General features: G+C 40.5%; 1 protein-coding gene across 2 annotated transcripts in view; it reads left to right on the top strand.

Moving 5' to 3' along the window:
• LOC149318825 (receptor expression-enhancing protein 3-like) overlaps positions 1-21,886 on the top strand; it is a 50,938-nt gene that overhangs the window by 5,766 nt on the left and 23,286 nt on the right. For both annotated transcript variants that reach the window (XM_089510528.1, XM_089510527.1), the window contains exon 2: positions 14,137-14,209. In XM_089510528.1, coding sequence (XP_089366654.1) covers positions 14,137-14,209 — 73 coding nt within the window. The remainder of the gene's footprint in view (positions 1-14,136; positions 14,210-21,886) is intronic.

Here is a 21,886-nt window from a genome sequence, read left to right as displayed (position 1 = left end):
CCAGAGTTGTAGTCCAGTGCTCAGACTATGGCACCATGCTGCCTCTCAATTAAGAGGTGGGGAATAATAATTTATTTCACAATATTGAGAAATAATCAAGCACAAATGCTAAGTGATCCTGAAAGCTGATGTAGAGCTAATTTTCACCTTGCTATTTAAAGACACAAAGTATTTGGACTAGCAATCTTTCTGCATAGTTGGAGCTGGATCTTGGATGAAGTACATTAAGAGATACATACTGGTAAGGATGGTCTTTGAGTTAACTGGTTCCTAAGCTGCTGAAGACTTCAAAGGTATGAGCCAGAAACTTTTAAGTTAAGTTGGGACTATATAATAGAGAACAGGGCTAGAAATTGATATGTTCTCTTCAGCTACTCTTTGCCAGCAATTGTTGCCTTCATTTCATATAAATAAAAAGCTCTGAGTAATTGTGCAAAGGCATCCCTGAATAGAGTGTCACAAATGACAGTGGAGAGGTCTACCTATTTGGAAAGGGAAGAAAGTACTGTACTTGCGAAGTTCTTTGCAAGCACACACAAGTCTTCACAAAAGCAGGCACCCCCTGAAGGGAATCAGACACTTTTCTTAGTCTGTACTCAAACACACTGATATATTCCAATGTCCCAAAAATGCTACCACCATGTGAGGATACTCTTTGGGTCCCCCTCCTCTCCTACTGAGCTGGATGGAACCGCTTGAGACCACCTTTTATATAAAGAAAGTGCTGCCACCACTTGATAACTAATATCACACCTTAGCAATGCATTCAGACATTGCTGGGGAATTCTGCTAGTATTTCACTTGCCAACCTAAGGAAGAACTGGGCCAGGCTAAGGCACATGAAAAGAAGTGCAAGAGAGGCAGAGTACATCAAAGAAAAGCTTTATTCTACATAAAGGAATTTTGTAGAAAAAGGATATACTGTAACTACCTGAAGACCCAACTTGCCTCCCAGACACAGACAGAAGCCATGTGTTCTTCCCAGACTTTTAAAAATCTCTCCTCAGAACCATCTCAAAGGTTCATGTGTCTCCCCAGTTTCCCATCTCATTGGACAGTTGCCATCTCATCACCTCCTCTCAGATTTAACCCTTTGTTATCTGGCGGAAAGGTTCTGATAAATGGAGGGACTCCCATTTATCACAGTACTCTACATTGCATAGTCCACCATATGATCTGATCTTGTCACGAGGAGTTTGTGTGTTAATTTCATAGACGATATTGTGCACGTCATGGTTGCAGATTTAGGTTTTTACATGAGGCACAATGGTGATGAGGTAAACAGACAACCAGTGTCTTGCGACTACATCAACTTTTCCTTCCTCTAGTTAGCTTGTTTTTCCCCACTCCTTTAACAGGGATGGGCAACTGTCAGGTGTTTGGGGCTGAATTGATCCTGGAAGGGACCTTGGAGGACTGCACACCCTGAAAGAGATTGAATTGTTTTCTCTAATTGCCTCTCACACTTTTGGGGATTTGAGGTGCAGATTTGCCATTTTGGGGGGCCATGGTGAGGCCATGAGAGGACCTTTCTGCAGCAGGATGTCAACATCCAGGCCACTTCTGCTTGATCTTTGTAAAGCTTCTTCTTAGCCTAAAATGTCTCAGGGCTGCTGCATGCCATCTCTAGGCTACACCTTCCACACCCCTGCTTTGCAGCATGTGAGGGCAGGTTTTAGAGCTCAAGGGACCACTCCACCCAACAGAATCTGCTAGGAACCTATTCCTGACAGTTATATGCTTTGTTTTTTCCACAAACCATAGTATTTGTGAAATACTATGTTACTAACTTTAGAAACAAAACACACATTGAGCTTGCTCTGATGATTTTGTAATGGTGACAGTACATGGAAGGCCCATATAGCCTACAGGCTGTGCCCCCCCACCTCTCTTTTTCATGAAAGGGTCCAGCTTTTTATTAGTTTAAGCTAATAAGTGTTATACCTGGTCACTTACTACTTCGTCTTCTAAAATCAGCACCACGTGACTTTTAGATTGTAAGCCTGAGGGCAGGGAACCGTTTAATTAAAAATAATAATTGTAAGCCGCTCTGATAGCCATTAGGGCTGAAGGGCGGGGGGTATAAATACCATAAATAAATAAATAAAATAAATAAATCAAAGTCAAGTCTGAAGAAAGATACAAAAGGAAAGCGTTCCAGAAAGCTTATACAAACCAAAAACTGTACTCCTCAAACTTTTGCCTAAGAAGTCCCCACAGACACTGCTGGCATTTCCTGATGGTAATATTGGTGGTTCTGGGGAGTGTATATTGTTAGGAGCCACTGCCTGAAAGTGGAAAGGAGAACTTAGTGAATTAATCAACAGGGAGTCTGTTATTAAATAACCAGATGGATATTTTCATGTTTTTAGTTTCAACTGTGGTGTGGGTGGCCTTGGAGAACTCCAGGCAGGCTGGATTAAAGGCGCGTCTATGTGTTCTGTATTTCAAATGGTGTAATGTTTAAAATAAATGTTCCTTGGCAGCAAAAGGGTATTTCCAGTACAAAAAACCACTCATGCACATCCAGCTTTCTAAAATCCTGTTTAAAGAAGGAACACATCAGAATACTCCTTAACATAATAATAATAAAATCTTTTTACACTTCTATTTAATGTGGATGAACTGTCACTGTGTTTGTAAAGTGTGCGTTTTGTTCTGTGAAGACCTGAAACAAAGGCTGTATTCAAAACATATATAGATTAAACGTATTTAAAAAGCATCCAGATAAGTAATTCAAAATAGGAGGAAGAATCCCTCTCAAGTGATCCCTTAAAAGCCGACACAACAACTATTGGTTTTTAAAAATAGGGCCATCTGTTATTGCCAAGGAAAATTGTACCACTGAACCATGAAAAGTATTTGAAGCTTGATAGGTGAATGGTTATTATATAAGCTGGCAAAATCTCATGTTGTGGATTTATAATTTTATGGGATGATGTGAATAAAATTCTTGGCAAGAGGGTATGCTAGCAGAGGGCTAATGAGACATGTGTGTGAATGTATAGCTCTGACCAGGGATCTGTTTGGAAGATGTGTTAATAGTGATAGAAAAGCATTTTTGTTGTTGTTGTTGTTGTTCTGTGCTTTCAAGTTGTTTCCGACTTATGTTGACCCTAGGGTGAACCAACCTATCATGCGTTTTTCTTAGCAAGGTTAATTCAGGGAAGGTTTGCCATTGCCATCCTCTTCAGGCTGAGCGAGTGTGACTTGCCCAAGGTCATCCAATGGATTTCCATTACTGAGTGGGATTTGAGCCTTGCTCTCTCAGTGTCCTAGTGCTCAACCATGAATATTGATGTGCATAGGTGTGAAACTTTCCCACAGTTGTGTGCAGTGCTTGATGGATTACTATATCTTGGAGTCTTCATTAATGGGACTGCTTCTTCTGCTCCAGGCAACATTTGTCTGTGCCAAATGTTCAGAATTCTCTGATGCATCTCAAGCAGGTTTTTAAAAAAATTAACTTGCAGAGCTCTGTCACATGTTGACCACAGCCAGTTTTTTCTTCTTCTCTGAAGCTGAAAAGCTATGAGGTCTTTGTACATAGCCCTTACAATGTGAACTTTCATCAGTTTATGAATGAAGAAAACTGTATTTTGTGTTGTACACAAATCACATTAGCAATCCTTAATTAAAGGAATATAATGAATAGACTTGTGACTACATATTGACAGGAAACCATTATAAGTCCCAGCAAGGTTTAGACTGCTTTGGCTGCCTATGGAGAGTCAGTATGATGAAGTGGTTTGAGCTCTGGACTATGACTCTGGAGACAAGGGTTTGAATCCCTGCTCGGCCATAGAAGCCCACTGGGTCCTTGTGCAAGTCATACTCTTGACCACAGATTAACACAAAGGTAACACCCCTCTTAACAAATCTTGCCAAGAAAAACCCATCATGGGTTTGTCTTAGGGTTGCCATAAGTCAGAAATGGCATGAAGGCACAGATCAACAACAATATGATGACTATTGTCAGAAGAGAGATGGGGGGAGTCTGTGTTTTCACTTGTTGATGTTCCTCAGTCTCCCAGTGATGATGCTTTTTAGAGTATGGCTGCCCAAACTGGGGGTGCAGCTTTGTGGTCCTTCCACTCCTATCTGGAGTTTTGTTTCCAGAGGGTGGTGCTTGGAAGTAATAGTAGTGCTTGGGGAGTCGTGCTTGCGGAGTATTTTTGGAGTCCCTTGGAGGCTCTAGACAGGTTCTCTGCAGGGATTGATTCTCTCCCCCTGCTGTTTAAACTGCTCAGTGGAATCTACCAGATATCTGGGATGTGTTGTCACTTAGATGCTAGTGATGTACAAATCTGCTTTTCATTGTTGAATCAAGCAAATGTTATGAATCAGTGTTTTGCCTTAGTAGTGGACTGGATGAAATCTAGTAAACTAAGGTATCATGCAGATCAGACAAAAGGAGTGGCCAGAGGCTGCTCCTGCCCTGATCGGTGCAGGACCATGGCAAACTCACAGGCCCGGTCCAGGCTGCCACTGCAGCCCTCAACCCGCCTCTCAGCAGGTGTTGTTGTTCCTTTGTGTGCCAGTTCTTCTGGGTTGGCGCACTCTCCGCGTGGCTTCCGGACACATTTGAGGAGTGTGTTGTCTAAACATTACGCCCCCAATGCAGCCTGAAGACAACACTTTTGGCCTGTCTGCTTAAGGCTTGAGGCTCAGTCTGGACAAGATTGAGACTAGGATTTTGACATCAGATCAAAATGGGGACACATTTCCTCTAAAGGAGCTGGTGCACAGCACTAAAATTAAGGACCAAGCCAGCTCACAATATTTAAAAAAGGTACAGATGAAAACTTTAAAAGATATAATGTTAAAAGACAATTAAATATAATATTGAAATATTTACTTCAAAAAACAAGTTAAAACACATTGATAAAAAAGTACAACAGTACTCCTTAAAAGTCTGTTTCTACATAAAAGAAAGCCTTTGCCTGCTGGCAAAAAGTCAACAGGAAGGCCCTCTCTCTAAAGTACCTTGCATAACTATACATCCGCACCCTTTCAACTTCTCTACGTTTTGTTGTGTTGCAACTTAGAACTGAAATTGATTTAATTAACCTTGTTAACACTTGATGTACACAACATACTCAACACTGTGAAACTGGAAAATATTTTATTGTGACACAAACGTTCATAAATGACCCTTGACTTATATATTAGTCAAATATTTGTAATTCCTTTGCCTTTACTGGGTCATTGCATTGTTCATAAGCAACCACTTGAACAGACAACGAAATAAAATGTCTCATTCTCATGTTAAACTAGATAGAATGCTATTTAGTGTACTCCACTACAGGTCTAGAGAAACAGAAGAGTGCTTCTACATGTTGCAAATGTTGGAGTTAATGGCAGGTGAACTCAGTTTTTTCAGTATCAAGATGACTAAGGTTAGACCTGTTGCACCATCTTACCATTTTAATATGTTGGTATCTCAGTTTCAGATAGAATGGTGTCATTTCTGATGCAGTCTCTAGTAAAGACAACCCTTATTTCTCTGAACACTGCCTGGGATAATCTGGATTGGGATGTGCAGACCTTTTGACCCCAAAGCTCAAAGTGTGAGGGTCTACAAATGCACACACATGCAAAACAAGTGTAGACCTTACCAATCTGAATACTTTCTCACTAAGCATACAGTGTGTAGCTCAGTGTTACGTATGACTACTCAGAAGCAGCAACATTCAGGTATAGTATGGTATACAGTGCACATTTTTTTACATTTAAAGTTTACCCTGCTTTTTAAATTTTAAAAGTATTAAAAGAGCAGCATTATTCATGTTTGAATGTTTTTAAATTGTTTGTATTTCTGATCACTAATGATTGGCTCTGAAGAAAGCACCCTCTTTTCTCAAGGCAGCAGTCTACGCCTACGCAGGACCGGTATTATCCTTACAATCCATTTTAACCAAGAAATAGGAAAGGTAATTGGGGTTGGGTTGTGCACCCTTCACCGAGATGTTACTATCTAGGAAACTGTATACACATGGATTCAGGGACTTGAGAAGCCTGTTGTCTGAGAGGAGGGGGGTGCTTCACCTAAAAATGGTGGGACAAAGCACCCCGCCCCCAGTTTAGACCCCAAACTGCTAGAGCATACAGACATTCTGGAATTTTAGTTTCTGATCTTCCCCTGGATATGCACCTGCTACTACACTACATTCTTTTGAATGGCTGTGGTGGTTTCTGGAAGATCCAGGAGGTAGTTATTGAAAAGTCAGCATGAACAGGTCAGAGTTATGAACTGACATCTGCTCTTCAAGCAGAAGTATTTGTATTGTGTTCAGTATCATCTCTAATCTTTTATTTAGCACGAAAATTGTGAATAGTCATTGTTTTTCTTCTCAAGTAACAAGACAAAGAAACAGCAGAACTATATAGGCCCGTTACAGACCACCCAAAAGGGGCGGTCTTGGGATGCTGCCGGTTGCAGCGTGGAGGAGCCGCAGCAGCCAAACCGCGTGACTCCTCCGCGCTGCAAAGAAGGAGCGCGGAAATCACGCTCCTTCCAGCAACCCGGAAGAGACGTCGCAAGTGCCAAAGCGCGCACTCGCGACGTCTCTTTTGGGTTGGGACGTGTGGACGCAGAGCGTCCGCTACGTCAAGATGGCGGCGCCCATCTGTATAGGGCACCGTCATTTTGATGTATCGATTACGCGTGAGGGGCAAGGCGTGTCTGGAAGCGCTGCCCCTCGCGCGTAATCGCGGCATGATGACGGCGCCTCTTGCGCCCGTCTGTAACGCTCCATAGTCAGCTCTTCCTTTTTGCAGGCTTGCCACCCTCAGATTGGGACATCTGTGGATGGCCTTGACCCATTCTGATCAATGGCAGCGCATGCACACACTGCACCAACACAGTTGCTTGCATGTCACACCACCATTGAGAACGGGACTTGAGGACCTGTGGAATTGGCCATTTGTAGGGAGGTCTAGAAAGGAATCGCTGCAGAAATGATGGGCCAACTGTGTTTTAAGACAATTAACATTTGCTTTTTATTCATGTGGAAGAAAATGAAGGTGTTTTTGGAAATTCAGGTGCAATTACATATATTTAAAGTTCATTAGGCAGTCCAGGTCAGGATGTAATTGAACATAGATCTAAAATAGTTTCAACTACTTAGCATTATATCTCTTTAGGATAGTTCTGGTCAGTTGCTGGTAATTTTTCTTGCATGTTGCAAAGTTAGAAAGATAGTATACCTATATGTTCTCCAGTGTGATTATCTTTTTCAATGGAGACAATAAAGAACCTAATTGTGGCTGAATTGCAGAAGATATTTGTATTTTATAGTCTGTGATACATAATGGCACTTGAGCATCCATGAATTTTGGTATTCATACGGGATCCTGAAACTGAATCCCAGCAGATAGGAAGGGCCCACTGTTTTGAGTTCCTAGTTGGGGAACTTGGAGTGGAAAGGTATAATTTAAGGTCCAAAACACACTGCAGAAATAATCCAGTTTGTGACTGTATTAACCACCTTGGCTCAGTGCTAGGGAACTCTGGAAATTGTAGTTTATTGTGACACCAGAGCTCTTTGACGGAGGAGTCTAAATGTCTCACAAAACTATAGTTCCCAGACTTTCTTAGCATTCAGCCAGGGCAGTTAAAGCTGTCTCAGTTTATTTCTGCTGTGTCTTTTTGACTTAAGTTGCAACCAAACCTGTGCATTTGTAGTACTCAGCGGGCTCTTGATGCTGTTTAATAAGTATCTGCCTTTTAGTTGTAAGGCTAGCTGGATATCTGTCCTTTATCCATGGATCTTTGATTACTGAGGAAAATAGCGAGACCATGTAGCAAACATTGGTTAATAGTATCTCTTGGAGAATTGCATATGTTTGCTGTTTTAGGAGACACAGCATATCAAAAGATATATATATATACACACACACACACACACACACACACACACACACACACACACACATTGGGTATAATCATATTGGCTCTGAGTTTGTTTACAATTGCACATTGTTGAAACCACTTGCCAATGGCTTTGGCTGTTTGTCAAGAGAGTTCAAAAGTGCCAGGCAGAGAATGTTGCATGGGGCAGTCACAGAGCTGCATTTTCTGCGCTCTCACACTTGAAGAAAAAGGTTGCCGTTTAAAAGAAGCCTTTGTGTAAAAGGTAGGAATAAAAACAAGGCATATAGCTTCAAGGTACAGACATTTATATCTTCCATATTGCAGGAAGGAAAAGATGTATTGTAATTTGTACAAAAAATGAAACTTTTTATTTTGCTATTGGTATTCATAAAACATTAGTTGCTTTCTCAGGGCCTTGGTAAAACCTGTAAAATCATGGTGTTTTTTGATAGGTTCACCTTAAGAGTCACCATGAGTCAGAAAATATTTAAATGCAAACAGCAAGAAAGAGTTTTGATATTTACATTAGAGATGAGTGAGAATTTTGTTTCTGTACTGAAGCAAACTTTACCAATATTCAAAGCTGAGAGAAAGCAAAATTGATTATTTGACTACCTTTAGTGGATGCTACCATTTTAACGCAAACTTCTGTATGTTTTTCTTCTAAATCCCTGGGGAAGACATTGACAAGCCTGTTATTTAAGATGGTGTCCTTGCAGTCTTCATTTTTACTACACTAGGAGCTCTTTCCTCACTGTCCCAGCAAATTGGGGTTCATCCCTTAGAACTATCTTCCTGAGTAGTGAGGCATCTGCCTGCTGTGTTGGGTGGCGATGTCCATCCTCTCCTGCCAGCTCAGTCTTCACTGTGGATGAGCGATATGGTGGTCTAGAACATGTGGAAGGTGTCATATTGGGGAACATTGATCTACCCATATAGCCACAGTGAAACTGGCAACTTAATGGTACCTGTGAAGAAGTATTTGCTTGTAGAGCTTTGTGGCAAGAGGCTGCTGGCCAATCAGTTCTTCCATTCTGACTTTAAAAGAAGGTAATTATTGTAAGAATAATAAGAAAAGGGACTAAATTTGGGGGGGAAAGGCGCACTGCGGCGTCATAATGGCGCCACAAAAAGAACCCGCTTTTGTGGGTTCTTTTTGGTCCGCAGGGAAGTCCTGCAGTCTGGAGGCTGTGGTTTCCCCACGGACCAAAGCTGGACACTGGGAGACTGTCCTTTTTGGACAGTCTGTCCCAGACCAAAGTTACAGACAGTGTCAAATCAGCATGAACACAAACTGTTTTCACCTTTACCCATGGTAGGTGGTGGTGGTGATGGTGGTTATGTTTACAGGCTCACTAAACAGTTGATGTTCTGCTAGTGTTGCAGCTCTGGATCAATTTATTCTTCATAAACATCAGTGGTTCAGCTGAGGGAAACATTTGGCCATAAACCCAGCTGTTCTCTTCAGGAACGTATTGGAAATTCACATTACCTCCTGAAACCCTTTCTTTAAAAATTAAACATATTTTCCACACTGTAAGTAGCTGTAGGAATAACAGTATCCTGGATGTTGCATGTTAGGAAATGAGTGACACACAGGACACTATATTCCAAATGAAGCCTCACAGAATTTTTGTACAAATCTTTGAATACTTGTTTGTCCCTACTTACGTTCCTCCATTTTGTATACTGGTGGCTTGGCCCTCTTGTGGACTGCTAAGATCCCCATTCCTCTTCCTCCTTTGTGATTTCCACCTATGTTAAAAAAACAACAACATTGATTCTCTATTGTCAGTACTGTTGCATTCATTCATAAGAGGAAAATATGTGTGGCTAATGCAGGTAAACAACACAGGTAGTAATTAGCAAAAAGTACTGTAGCTAGCTTAGGGCCATAGATGCTTGTGGCTTGTTCAAGGCCCAGAGTGTACCAGGAAAAGGCATCATCCTCATAACTTGTTTTGATGATTCAGACTTCCTCACAAGGCTGATGCCACATATCCCATTTTCTTCTGCATAGAGCAGGACTCTCAGATCTGAAAGCACAGAATCCCAATTTCTCTCAGTAGGCCTAGTCCAGTCTTAGGGCAGTGAGTTTCTGGCTTCAAGCTATAAAATCCCTTATAGTTAGCTCAAGAAGCCAGTACATACTAGATTGCTCATTTTGATCTACAAATACAGTTGGCCCTTGGTAGCCACATTCTTTATCCATGTATTCAACCATTCATGGCTTGAAGATACACACACATACACACACACATTTTCCAAAAAGCAAACCTTGATTTTGCCATTTTAATGTGCCATCATATTTAATGGGACTTGAGCATCCATGGATTTTGGTATTCGTGGGAGGTCCTGCAAACAAACCCCACAGATAGCAAGGGCCCACTGTATAATCTGTAAAGCCCATTCTTAAATTGAGACGGGGGAGGAGACATACGATAATTTTCCATTATTATCTCATTAATATTTCCTCTAGAAATCTTTTTCCAAGAGCGCAAGCAAGAGACTCTTCACATAGTTTTTCAATCAACATGTGTGCTTTCCTGGCAATTAATCTGATAAAGTCCACAGTCATACAATTATTTTTAAGTAGGCTCCAGACACTGTCTGAAGAATTAAACATGCTTCTGATTATGTTGTCCAGAAGACAGCAGAGGCTGTAAAATATAATACTCTTTCTGCATAGTAACACAGGAAGCATCAAGCCCAGTGTTAGCCCTGCTGAATCAGCCTTAACTCGGTTGTGACTAATAGGTCCTATTTCATTTGAGTGGGTCAGCACATTTGAATTCAGGCTATAATCATATAATCTATGATTCTACAATTAACTAACTGGTTTAATTAGTTAAATCAACTAACACTTCGGCTGAAATTGTTTTCCATAAATTATAGTTACTGATCGGAAAATTGTAATTGGTAGGTCTGTAAATTAAGAATTATCTAGTATTTGAAGCTATTTTCTGTCTGAAATAAGACTACAAAGAGGGAGACATTATCTTCCATATTTTCTTTAACTCTTGAGTGTTTTCTTGTCCTGCTTGGTATTGCCTTGGATAAATTTAATTATACACCCAAAGACAAATTTGATTGCTCAAACAGATTGCTTAATGTATTTAGGAGGAAGGCCTTCCTCTCGCTCATTCAGATAAATCATTGCCATTACCTTGGCAGGTGATTAAAGTGATCTTGTTCAGAAGTGACAAACAAGTGTGTTTTTAGGGTTCTGACCTTTTTTTACATAGCAACTTAGTATTTGTCTTTCAGTATCTGGCTGGCTCGATTCGAGAGGAAGCCTATTGTGTTAATAACTTTTATTCTTTTGATGTATTAAATTCCCATATTGATGCAAGCTGCACGGAGTCCTGGAACTCATTAGCAGTATTTCTAGGTGGCTAGTCTGGGTGGAGCCCGCTGTCAGAACATGTTGTAGATGAATGTAAATTGGTTTGTGCATATACTTTATCATGTGCCATCTACCTCTAGCAAGCGATGGCGTACATTTGCTATAAACCTGTTCTCTACAGACATGGAGGCCTGAGGAAATATGTGAAAGATCTGGAGTGCAACCAGCACCTGTTCTGAATTGAAATCAGCCATCTGGTGATTTAAAGCAGAGTTCACAAGGCTGCCATAGCAACCAAGTATTAAATAGAAGCTCGGTGTTTTGAGTTTGGAATAAAAAAATCCTCATTGAAAGAATGTGACTCTCCATAATCTTCCACACACTGGTGAAACGCACAAACTAAAATAACACTACTTACAAATGGTTTCAGTGCATATGATTTCTGGATAGATATTGTTCTTACAGGGTGCTACTAAAGATATTTTTCAGGTGGTTTGAGGGAGGATTGACACAGGTAGAGGCCCCACCCATGCAAGGACTGAGGACAAAGGCAGTAAAATCCAAGTAATAAAATTTCTGCCTCCATTGCCAGCTCTGCCTTTGTCCTGAGTCTGTGGCCAAGAATGGGTGGGGTTCTGCCTTCATAAATCCTCCCTTAAGACCATCTTAAGCAAACAAGATACAGGGCCATGACTCTGACATTGTCACATTTCTTCTCTTGTCTGATTTTAACCCTTATTGCCAAGAGAAGCCTGTGAGCTTTGAAAAAGCTTGTGCAATGAATTTTGTACCTCTTGGCTGGCCTAATAAAATATTATTGTGATGTATATTTTGGATCTTGTTGTACAGTATTTTGCTGCACGGCCAACACAGTCACACCAGATTTGTTTTTACACAGGCTTTTAGTTAATGTAATGCTAAGTTCTGACTGCAGAATATTTTTTTCAGAATCGAAAGACTGTAGGTCCATCTTCATAGCAAAAGTGAGCATCTTTTCAGCTTGTGTTCAAAGGTATGCCTTTGACATAGACATGCTGACTGTTTGATGTCCTTGATTTTTTTCCCCCAAAAAATAAAAAATAAATACTGAACCTCAAAGATTAAAAAAAACTACCCTAAATAAGTGTATTTGAATTCTTCTGAACAATTAAATATAGCTTAGAAAGAGCCAGCTATCCCCAAATATGGAGCACTACAAACTGACTGGTCTTGCTAGCCTGCCAAAATGAACCCGCCGAACTATAGGTGTGTATGTTTCTTCTCTGTAATGGTAACCAGGTGTTGTTTCACCCATAATCGTAATCCTATGCACAGCCCTTTTTGGTGCTCTGATGTTTACTGGCATATCTCTGCCAACCTCTATGAGTGTGTATATGCAGAGGTTCCTTTACAATGATAGGCTGTATATGTCATGTAGTGCCCTGATTTTCAGTGTTCTAAGTTGCACAGGAAACCTGTATGTGTAGAGCAGTTCCTCCATTTCATGCTGTCCTTTGTGACCTACACAGGATGTTGAAGATCGTATCAGAAGATCATCAGAGCTTGGAAATGCTGGCTGGATGATGCTGGGAATTCTAATCCAAAATTAATGTTGGCAATGTCTGAATCTGATAAACTGAATAATTTGCGTGTGTGCATAGTGCTGCAATGTACTCCCCCCCCCCCGCCCCCATCTTTCTTCTTGGATATGTGTAAGGACATGTAGGACATTGCTCTGAGCCAAATCTTTTCTTTGCCAAATATGTGATTAATAAATGAACAGATTTGTTTACCTTAAATGTGTTAATATGATTTGTAGTCACTGTACAGTCATAAAGTGATTTATGGTCAGTGCTTGCCTGAAAAGAAAAGACTGCTGTCAGCCATGTTCTGCTATGTCTAGAGCTGCATCTATACTATAGAATTGATCCAGTTTGACACCGCTTTAACTGCCATGGCTCAATGCTATAGGATTCTGGGATTTGTAGTTTTGTAAAATATTTAGTTTTCTATGTGCTCAATTACCTTCCTCCTTGTTCTCTTCCTCCTCCTCAGTCTCCTTTCCTACCAATAGCCCACTCCAGTCCATGAAGCACATGGTCCATGACTGGGATGGCTTCTATCCACAGTTTGCCTGCCTGCTCTCGTGCCATTTGCTCACTTTCCCTCTTGCTGGCAAGTTTGCCCTGTTTGCCTTGCTCAGCTCATGCCTACTCCAGCAGCCCTTTTCTCTCTCCCTCTCTCTTGATACATCCACCTCCTGCCTCTTCTGCTCTCCCATGCCCCCAACAGTGGTGTTAAGCTGAGGCCAGCTAGATTGAGACTGGTGGGGAGGAAGGCAAAGAGGAGCCTGATTTTACTGCTTTTGCTAATGCTTCCTCCTTCCTCACTGCTCCTCTCACTCAAGCTGGCATGGGCTTAACATTGACATCAGGAGCCTAAGAGGAGGAGGAGATGGCAGTGGTGGAACTGGTAGTAGTAGTAATGGGGGTCAGCATCTCTGTAGGAGATTTTTGCAGCATCTAGGAGGCAGAGGAGTGAAGGCTTGTAAACCAGCAGCAGAGATAGCTACAAGCTCACACATAATCAAAATAAAATAAAACCCACAAAAATTGAGGGATCATTGTAATGTTGACATGGGTAATTGTAAATATTGCCATGCTTAAAAATAATAAATTTTAAGGCATGAAATGAGCAAATTTATTGTTCTTTCTCCCTTTCCTCCTCTTCCTCCTAGAATAGTATTGGAGCAGTATTACTTGATAAAGAAGATATAGAGGCTCAGTTCAGTTCACCCTTTGAGTCAATTATCATTAGCATGTTTGTACTTGATTGAGATTGGAATATACCATATCTTTCATATGCATTACTGTACCTTCTTTGAATAATTTCTGTGCACTTCTTGTCAAACTGAAATACTTATGGTTTTTAACAGGTTGGTATTTGGAATGCTGTATCCCGCTTATTATTCATATAAAGCAGTGAAGACAAAAAATGTGAAGGAGTATGTAAGTATTCTATTTTAATACTGTATTTCTAAAATAATGTGCTGTATTCAAGTTTTGTATTTGCACTATATATGTTATGATAGCATCATAAAAAGTCACATGGATTCTAATTTGTGTATATAAGTTAGCTTGTTGCAACATGTTCCTTTCCTCTTTTGTTACTGTAATAGGGAGTTGGCTTTGGGAAAATTCTCTTTTTAGCCACATTATCTTCCATATCTGATGTATATTTTATACTTCCATCTTAAATGTGGTTTGGGTGTTGTAGTGACAGAGTTACTACCTTTCAAACCAGGGATGGGAAGGTATGGGGGCCTGAGGCCAATTCCCTCCTAAATCCCCCTCTCCACAGGTTCCACACCCAACAAAGTCCAAAAGCATTCATTTTTTTCTGCAATGCCTCTCAAAGTAGCAGCTGGAAGTCATGTTAAGTCACTTCCTGTCACCATTTTTAAAAGAAGGTCTGCAACATAATAGAGCTAAAGCAGACTTCTGGGTAGGAATGTTTTCATATATTTTCATGGATGTGAGGGGGTTTTGTACATGGTTTATGGGTGAAAATTGTCCCCAAATCACTGATACCTTTTTTAAAAAATTGAAGAGGAATTGGGGGGCTTTGGGGGGGGGGTAGTGCCAGGCTTCAAGGGCTACGGAAGTGGGCATCATGCAGATTTCACATTAACCAGCCCTATTTTAACCAAAAATGTAGAGCCTATATGAGCTTGACATATGATAGTAGCTTGAACCCTTAGTTTTTGAAAGGTATACTTCTCCTTAGCCAGTCAGCCCACTTCACTGGAGGATGAGAGAACATCAATTGTGGTACATTAAGGGGCTCCCCTTTTGCTGCAGCAAGCCCCTTAACGTACCACAATATTAGTACTTAATATACCATACTATACCACAGTATTGGTACAGTGCGTCCGTGCCATACGTGGGTGCCTTTTACACGTCTTTCAGCCTACACTGAAAGCCGCGCCGACGGGGTTGCAATGGCACGCGCACCTGTGGCGCATACACCATCTTGCGCATCATGCACAAGTCCCATTATTTTCAATGCAGCTCGAGCATACGCGCTATTTGCCTTATGCAGAGGGGTCCGAAACAGATCCCCCACGTAAGGCAAGGGCACACTGTACTTACATTCTAAAACCAGTATTGTACTAGTAGTTGTCTTTCCCTCCCCCACCCCCTTCCCTCCCCCAAGCCCTCCACAATATTTGAAAATCTGTTCAGAAAACTTTCCTAGTCCTCTAGAACAGGTTTTAGATGTGGAGAATTGCATGGGAGAGGACAACTGCCACCCTGCCAGTTTCATTGAAAGGGGCCGTGTTTCAGTGGAATGGTTGTACTAGATTGTCCCTACACTATGGACTGCACTGGAGAACTGTAGTACTTCCTTTTTGTATTTTGTGTCTCCGTCTGAATGGAGTGAGAGACTGCTGCCAAGCCTAGTCTTACAGAATAATGGTATGGACAGTAAAGATGATAAGTCTCTCCTTCTCCACTGCTATCTCTTTAGCTTTTCCCCAAAGCCATTGTCGCAACAGTATGAAGTAGGTATGTGCTTTGAGTGTGAAGTAGGTATGCTGAAAGCTGAGTTTATCACACCTGTGTATGACATGGGCACACTGTAGAAGAAAACAACAACAAAAAAGTAGACCAAAAGATCTCTTCGACAGAATCTGAGAAATTAAAGGGAAATTTAAACCAAGAATATGGATGGTGTATGACCACATGGGAACACATTATGTCATCAGGACAAAATAAAAAGCACACTGAGGAACTGTATAAAAGAGGTGAAATGATGACATATTCCTTCAAGGAAGAACTATTTAAAGATGAACCCTCAATTTTAGAAAGCAAAATGGAAAAGACTTTCAAGGTACTTGGAGAAATAAATCACCAGGAACAGATGGCATACCAGTAGAAGCGTTTCAAGATATAGAGATATAATCCGTTACAATCCAACAGAAATTTGCCAGCAAATATGGAAAACAAAACAATACACAACAGATTGAAAATGTTAAATATGCATTTCAGTCCCCATGAAAGGGAAAGTAGGTACTGTAGTAATCAGACTGTTGCACTGATTTCCCATACAAGCAAAGTGATGCTCAAGAGTTTACAAGAAAGGCTTTTACTTTGTTGTTGTTGTGCGTTCAAGTTGTTTCTGATCTATGGTGACCCTAAGGCAAATTTAGGCATTTTCTTGGCAAGATTTGTTTAGAGAGAATCTGCCTTTGCCTTCTTCTAAGGCTGAGAGTTTGTGAGTTACCCAGTGCACCCAGTGAGTTTCTGTAGCCAAATGGGGATTGGAATCCTGTTCTCCAGAGTCATAGTCCATGCCCAAATCACTGCACCATGCTGGCTCTCTTATTTTTCTACTTGTTTCTTCACAAACTAACTTGTACTATATATATTTGGTATACATTATTCAGAAATGATGTGGAAATTAAAATGCAGTAATATAACCTCATTTTTATGTAGATCCTACAGGATCTGTTCTTCTCTCCTTTTTAATTATAATATGTAGCAGTCATAGAATCATTGATTCATAGAGTTGGAAGAGACCACAAGGGCCATCCAGTCCAAGCCCCTGCCATGCAGGAAATCTAAATCAAAGCATCCCCGACAGATGGCCATCCAGTCTCTGTTTGAAGACCTCTAAGGAAGGAGACTCCACTACACTCCAAGGGAGTTTGTTCCACTGTCAAAACAACCCTTACTGTGAGGAAGTTCCTCCTAATGTTGAGGTGGAATCTCTTTTGCTGTAGTTTGCATCCATTACTCCTCATTCTAGTCTCTGGAGCATCAGAAAACATGCTTGCACCCTCCTCAACATGACATCCCTTCAAATATTTAAACAGGGCTATCATATCACCTCTTAGCCTTCTCTTCTCCAGGCTAAACATCCCCAGCTCCCTAAGTCGTTCCTCAGGCCTTTGGATGCTAAGACACGAATGGATTGTGTGGAATGTACAGAATCAATGGAAGTAGAGCTTCAATGGTGGGCTCTTTAATTAGGAACATTTACACTGACCTGTGCATGACTAGTGTCACAAGAACATTTAGTTTTACTCAGAAGAAAGTGCCATTTAATTTTGTGACATTACAGGTAAGAGTATATAGGGTTGCATAATACTCAGCAATATTTAGGTAGGTTTGAGAGAAAATGTCTTTGCTTGTTTGTTTCCATTCTGCCTCCAACGTATGCAAAAGAATGGTATGAAATCTATGTTCTATTGTTTGTGATTAGTTAAACTAAAAAGGAAGGGTTATGAGAACTGTTAGTGTCTGCCATAATGTAAATTCCAAACTGCATGCTTGAAGAAGCTTCTAGATTACTCTGTGTGGGACCTAATGGGGTCCTTGAATGTAAGACGACTAACAGTGAACAAGAATCCAAAATTCGACTGGAAAAGGTGGATTTTTCTTTGTTGTATTTTGAAAATGCCTTAAGTAGTAACTAGAAATTATTAGTAATAAGAAGCCACTTCCACCACTGCTCCCACCCTCAATACTATTTGTCGAATTTGACAGAAGTGTAAATTTCATTATGGATCAGGTATGTCTAGACTGGAATGATCCTCCATCCCTATTTCCTGAAGTCTCCCTAAATTCCAGTTTGAGGACTAAGTGTCTCATTGCCAGTTTGCTTTGAACGTGTATCACGCAAGTTTCTCCCTCAAATCCTTCACAAAACATTAAGCTTTGACGCATTAGGTAAATCGTTTGTCCTTGGGGGTGTAATTACACGGGAGCTATTTTAAAGGTGTCCTTTTCAGCCCTTGGCTGTTGTCTACAGGGAAGAAAAACACATGGTAAGCCTTATTCGAGATTGCTGACAAATCTTCTCCAGTCATTGGAGATTAAAGGTTGCTTGTTCTTTTGACCTCTTTTTAGTTTGTGCAGTTTAAATTCATGAAGGCTTTTTTTTAAAAAAAATATCTGTATTTAGTTTTGGAAAATGACATAGTGTTACTCTCTACTGTCGCATTTCAGCTTTCTCCCATAACTTGATGGGCCTCAAGTATGAAAAAGGCAAGCATAAACATTCGGTTGTTTTTTTAAAAAGTAACTCTCAGATTTCTAATCTATTAATTACTAGTAGAACTTCAACCAACACAATCTATATCTAGATTAGAAAGACATTTGGGAAGTGAGGCAATCGCACCCTTGTGTGTTCCTGTCCTCGGTCATAATCAAAGATGGAAGATAAGATAATGGGATGGTTTGGGGATTTACTTTGGTGACATACTTTTTTGGCTTCTTGTCTTGCTGTGTGGTTCTTTGAACTGAATATTGGGGTGGATTCAGGACTGTGAGGAAATCCACTGGGCAACAGAGCTTTCTTAACTACTCCTCTCCATAGGAACCAGCAGGCTGCCCCCCCCCCCCCCCCAGCTGCTGCTTTTGAATGCCATGGGGCCAGTGCCATGGGATATGGTAAGAGGGAGCTCCTCTCCTAGTTTCTACCAATTCTCTTCTCTCAGTGGAACCCCATCCCATATCTTTTCAAGGAATGCAGTGGGGAGAAAGGGGCAGAAAGAGTCCAGTCTGAGCAAAAAATCTTCAATTCATGCAACATTGGATTCACACTTTTCCTTGTAGTAACATGCCCTCTGTAATACTCTTTTCCCCCTTCATTTTATTAAATTTCAAGTATTACATAGTTCAAAAGCCACTGTGGCCTAGTGGTTTGAGTCTTGTAGACCAGGGTTCAGTTCCCAACTTGACCATGAAACCCACTGGGTTACTTTGGGCAATGCTCTCAACCTCGAGGAAGGCAATGGCAAACCTCTGAACAAATATTGCCAAGAATACCTCATGATAGGTTGGTTTGCCTAAAGGTTGGCATAGGTCAGAAACAACTGGAAAGCACACAAAACAACAACAACATGCTGTCCTATCACCATTAACAACACCTGCCAAGACAGACCCATTGCCAGAGCTATGTATTCACATGAACCTCTTACTAGCCCTCTACTAGCATGCCCTCTTGATGTAAGCATTACTCAGAAAGAGACATACTGTAATGCAGGAAACCTTATGCTTTTTTCTTGATACCGCAGTGTGATAAATGTATACAGTGCAAGCAGATTCTATCTTGTTGTTATTAAAAGCATCTGTTTTTAAAAATCTGTTACCTGATTTGAAATAAAACTTTTTAGTGTTTCTGATTGCATCCCTCTGTTAGTAAATACTGGTACTGAGTTAAATTTGTGTTCAGTTACACAAATAAGTATACAAGTTGTGTCTCCCTTATAAGAAATGCTTGGACTTTGGAGTTTTTCAGATTTTGGAATATTTGCATATACATAATGAAATATCTTGGCGATGAGATCCAAGTGTAAACATGGAGTTCATTTTATGTTTCATATACACCTTATAAACATAGTCTGAAGATAATTTTATGCACAATATTTTTTATTTTGTGCATGAAGCAAAGTTTATATTCATTGTACTGTCAGAAAACAAAGGTGTCACAGGCTCAGCCACCCATGTGGCCAACTTTGGATGGTATTTTGGATATGGAAGACTAAATCTGCAGTATTGTAGCCTTGGTTAGCATTACGAGAGAGGAAACTGTTATGACAAATTGTCCTACCAAATTTTCATTGAGAAAATAGAATTATTTATTTATTTTATATTCCACCTTTTCCTCTGCACTGTAACTTTGGACTGCTTACAGAATTAAAATAGATGGTGGTGGTTGTTAATGCTCTTGAGCCAATTTCAATCCCTGGCAACCCCATGGATGAAATAAAATTACTTTGTTGATAAAATTACAGTGCGCCCGCATTATAGGCGGCGCACTATACGCAGCTTTGAGCTTATGCACAAAGCTGCGTAGAGCCGTGCAGGAGGGCGCAGGGCTCAAGTCCCATTCAAAGGGTGCTCAACAATTGCTCCTTTTCATCCTGGAGAGAAGTGACCAGTGGGGTGCCACAGGGGTCTGTCCTGGGACCAGTACTATTCAACATCTTTATTAATGACTTGAATGACGGAATTGGGGACATAGTTATCAAATTTACAGATGACACAAAATTAGAAGGAGTAGCTAATACCACAGAGGACACGATAAAAATTCAAAATGGCCCGAATAGACTAGAAAGCTGGGCCAAAGCTAACAAAATGATAGGTTTGCTTTAAGTCCACCATAAGTCAGAAAAGCACACAATAAGAAAACATAAATGCCCATATCAAAACCAGCTTGTTATTCTGCACAGCTCTTATATGACCCTTCAAGGCTTTTTGTTATTTTTAAATTGCTTGTTTGTGTTGTTGTTATAAAACAAATAAAATATTCAATTAAAAAGAAGAAGAGCAGAATGGATGAGATCTGAAGAGGATTTCGGGATCTGGAAATGTGTAAAGAGTTCAGGGAGTTGATGTTTAGCATTACAGTGGACATTTGTTATACGCTGGGGTTTGGTTACAAGATCCCCCGTGTATAACAAAATCTGTGGATGCTCAAGTCCCATTAAATATAATGACATAGCTTAATGGTGTCCCTTATAAAAAAAATGGAAAATCAAGGTCTGATATTTGAAATTTATACTGTTTTTGAACATTTTCAAACCATGTATGCTTGAATCTGTGTATAAAAAATCTGTGTATAAGAAGGGTCAACTGTATTACATAATAAACCCTTTACTGGTTTTATTTTCTAAATAAAAAAGCTCACATCAGTAAAAACATACAAGAAGTTAAAACACAGTTAAAACTCTCAATAAAATTAAAAGCAATTTAAAACCATCTCTATTTAAAAGCAAGACATAAGATCAGTACAATACAGTGCATAATTAAAAGCCTCATAAAAGACCTGTGAGACAGTAAGAAGGAGAGAAGGGCCTTCCTTGAAGATTTCAAAGTCCAGGCATGCTTGAATGGGTAAATACGGTTCTTCAGCTCACCTCAACTTGAGACATACAGGGTTTTAAGGAGGATAATCAGGACCCAGAAACAAATTGGTAGCAAGTGGAGCTGTTGTGATGTTTTCCTCCTGTAACCAGCCTTGCTCCACAGTCTGGCTGCAGTTCTTTGGATGAGCTGAAGTTTCCAAATACACTTCACAGGCAGCCCCATGCACAAACTATAATTGTGCCAATACACTCCTGGTTACTGCAGAAACTTGAGTTTTCTGGCTCAGAGTTGAATCCAGTTATGTACCCAAGGTATGAATTTATATGCTCAGGGAAATCAAATGGAACCCTATCTAGCATGGGCTGCATCCCTTATTGCTGATCTGCCTTTCATCTGATCGGAGCACCTCCGTCTTGTCTGGATAAGCTTCATTATTTTCATCCCCATCTATCTTTTTCTTGATGGCATCTAATGGTACCAGCCTTTATATGGGAAAAAAAACAGTCTGATGAATGAGGGGAAAGTCTGCTGTCTTTTTGGCACTGATATTTTGTTCTCTCCGTCTCCTCTGTCCCAGGCACTTGCATCTTTGTGCTGAAGAAGGATAAACTATATGAGGAGTGACTAAAGTATTCTTGGCCCAGTTCCATACTTTGCTCTGTTTAGACTGGGAACTATTCAGCTATCACTCATAAGCGGCTAAGATGTTGTTCAAAGACTTATTTAGTTTAAATACAGAAACCTGGTATGACTAAGTCAACAGTAGCTCATTGCTCCCCAAAGTTTTTGGGCCTCCCGCCCCCTTTC

The sequence above is a fragment of the Sceloporus occidentalis genome, unplaced genomic scaffold (genome assembly GCF_023333645.1).
Source record: "Sceloporus occidentalis isolate IW3139 unplaced genomic scaffold, rSceOcc1.0.p SCAF_2, whole genome shotgun sequence".
In the NCBI taxonomy this organism is placed as follows: Eukaryota; Metazoa; Chordata; class Lepidosauria; order Squamata; family Phrynosomatidae; genus Sceloporus; species Sceloporus occidentalis.
Note: the sequence above shows the minus strand (reverse complement) of the source record. Positions and strands in the feature narration are given on the sequence as shown.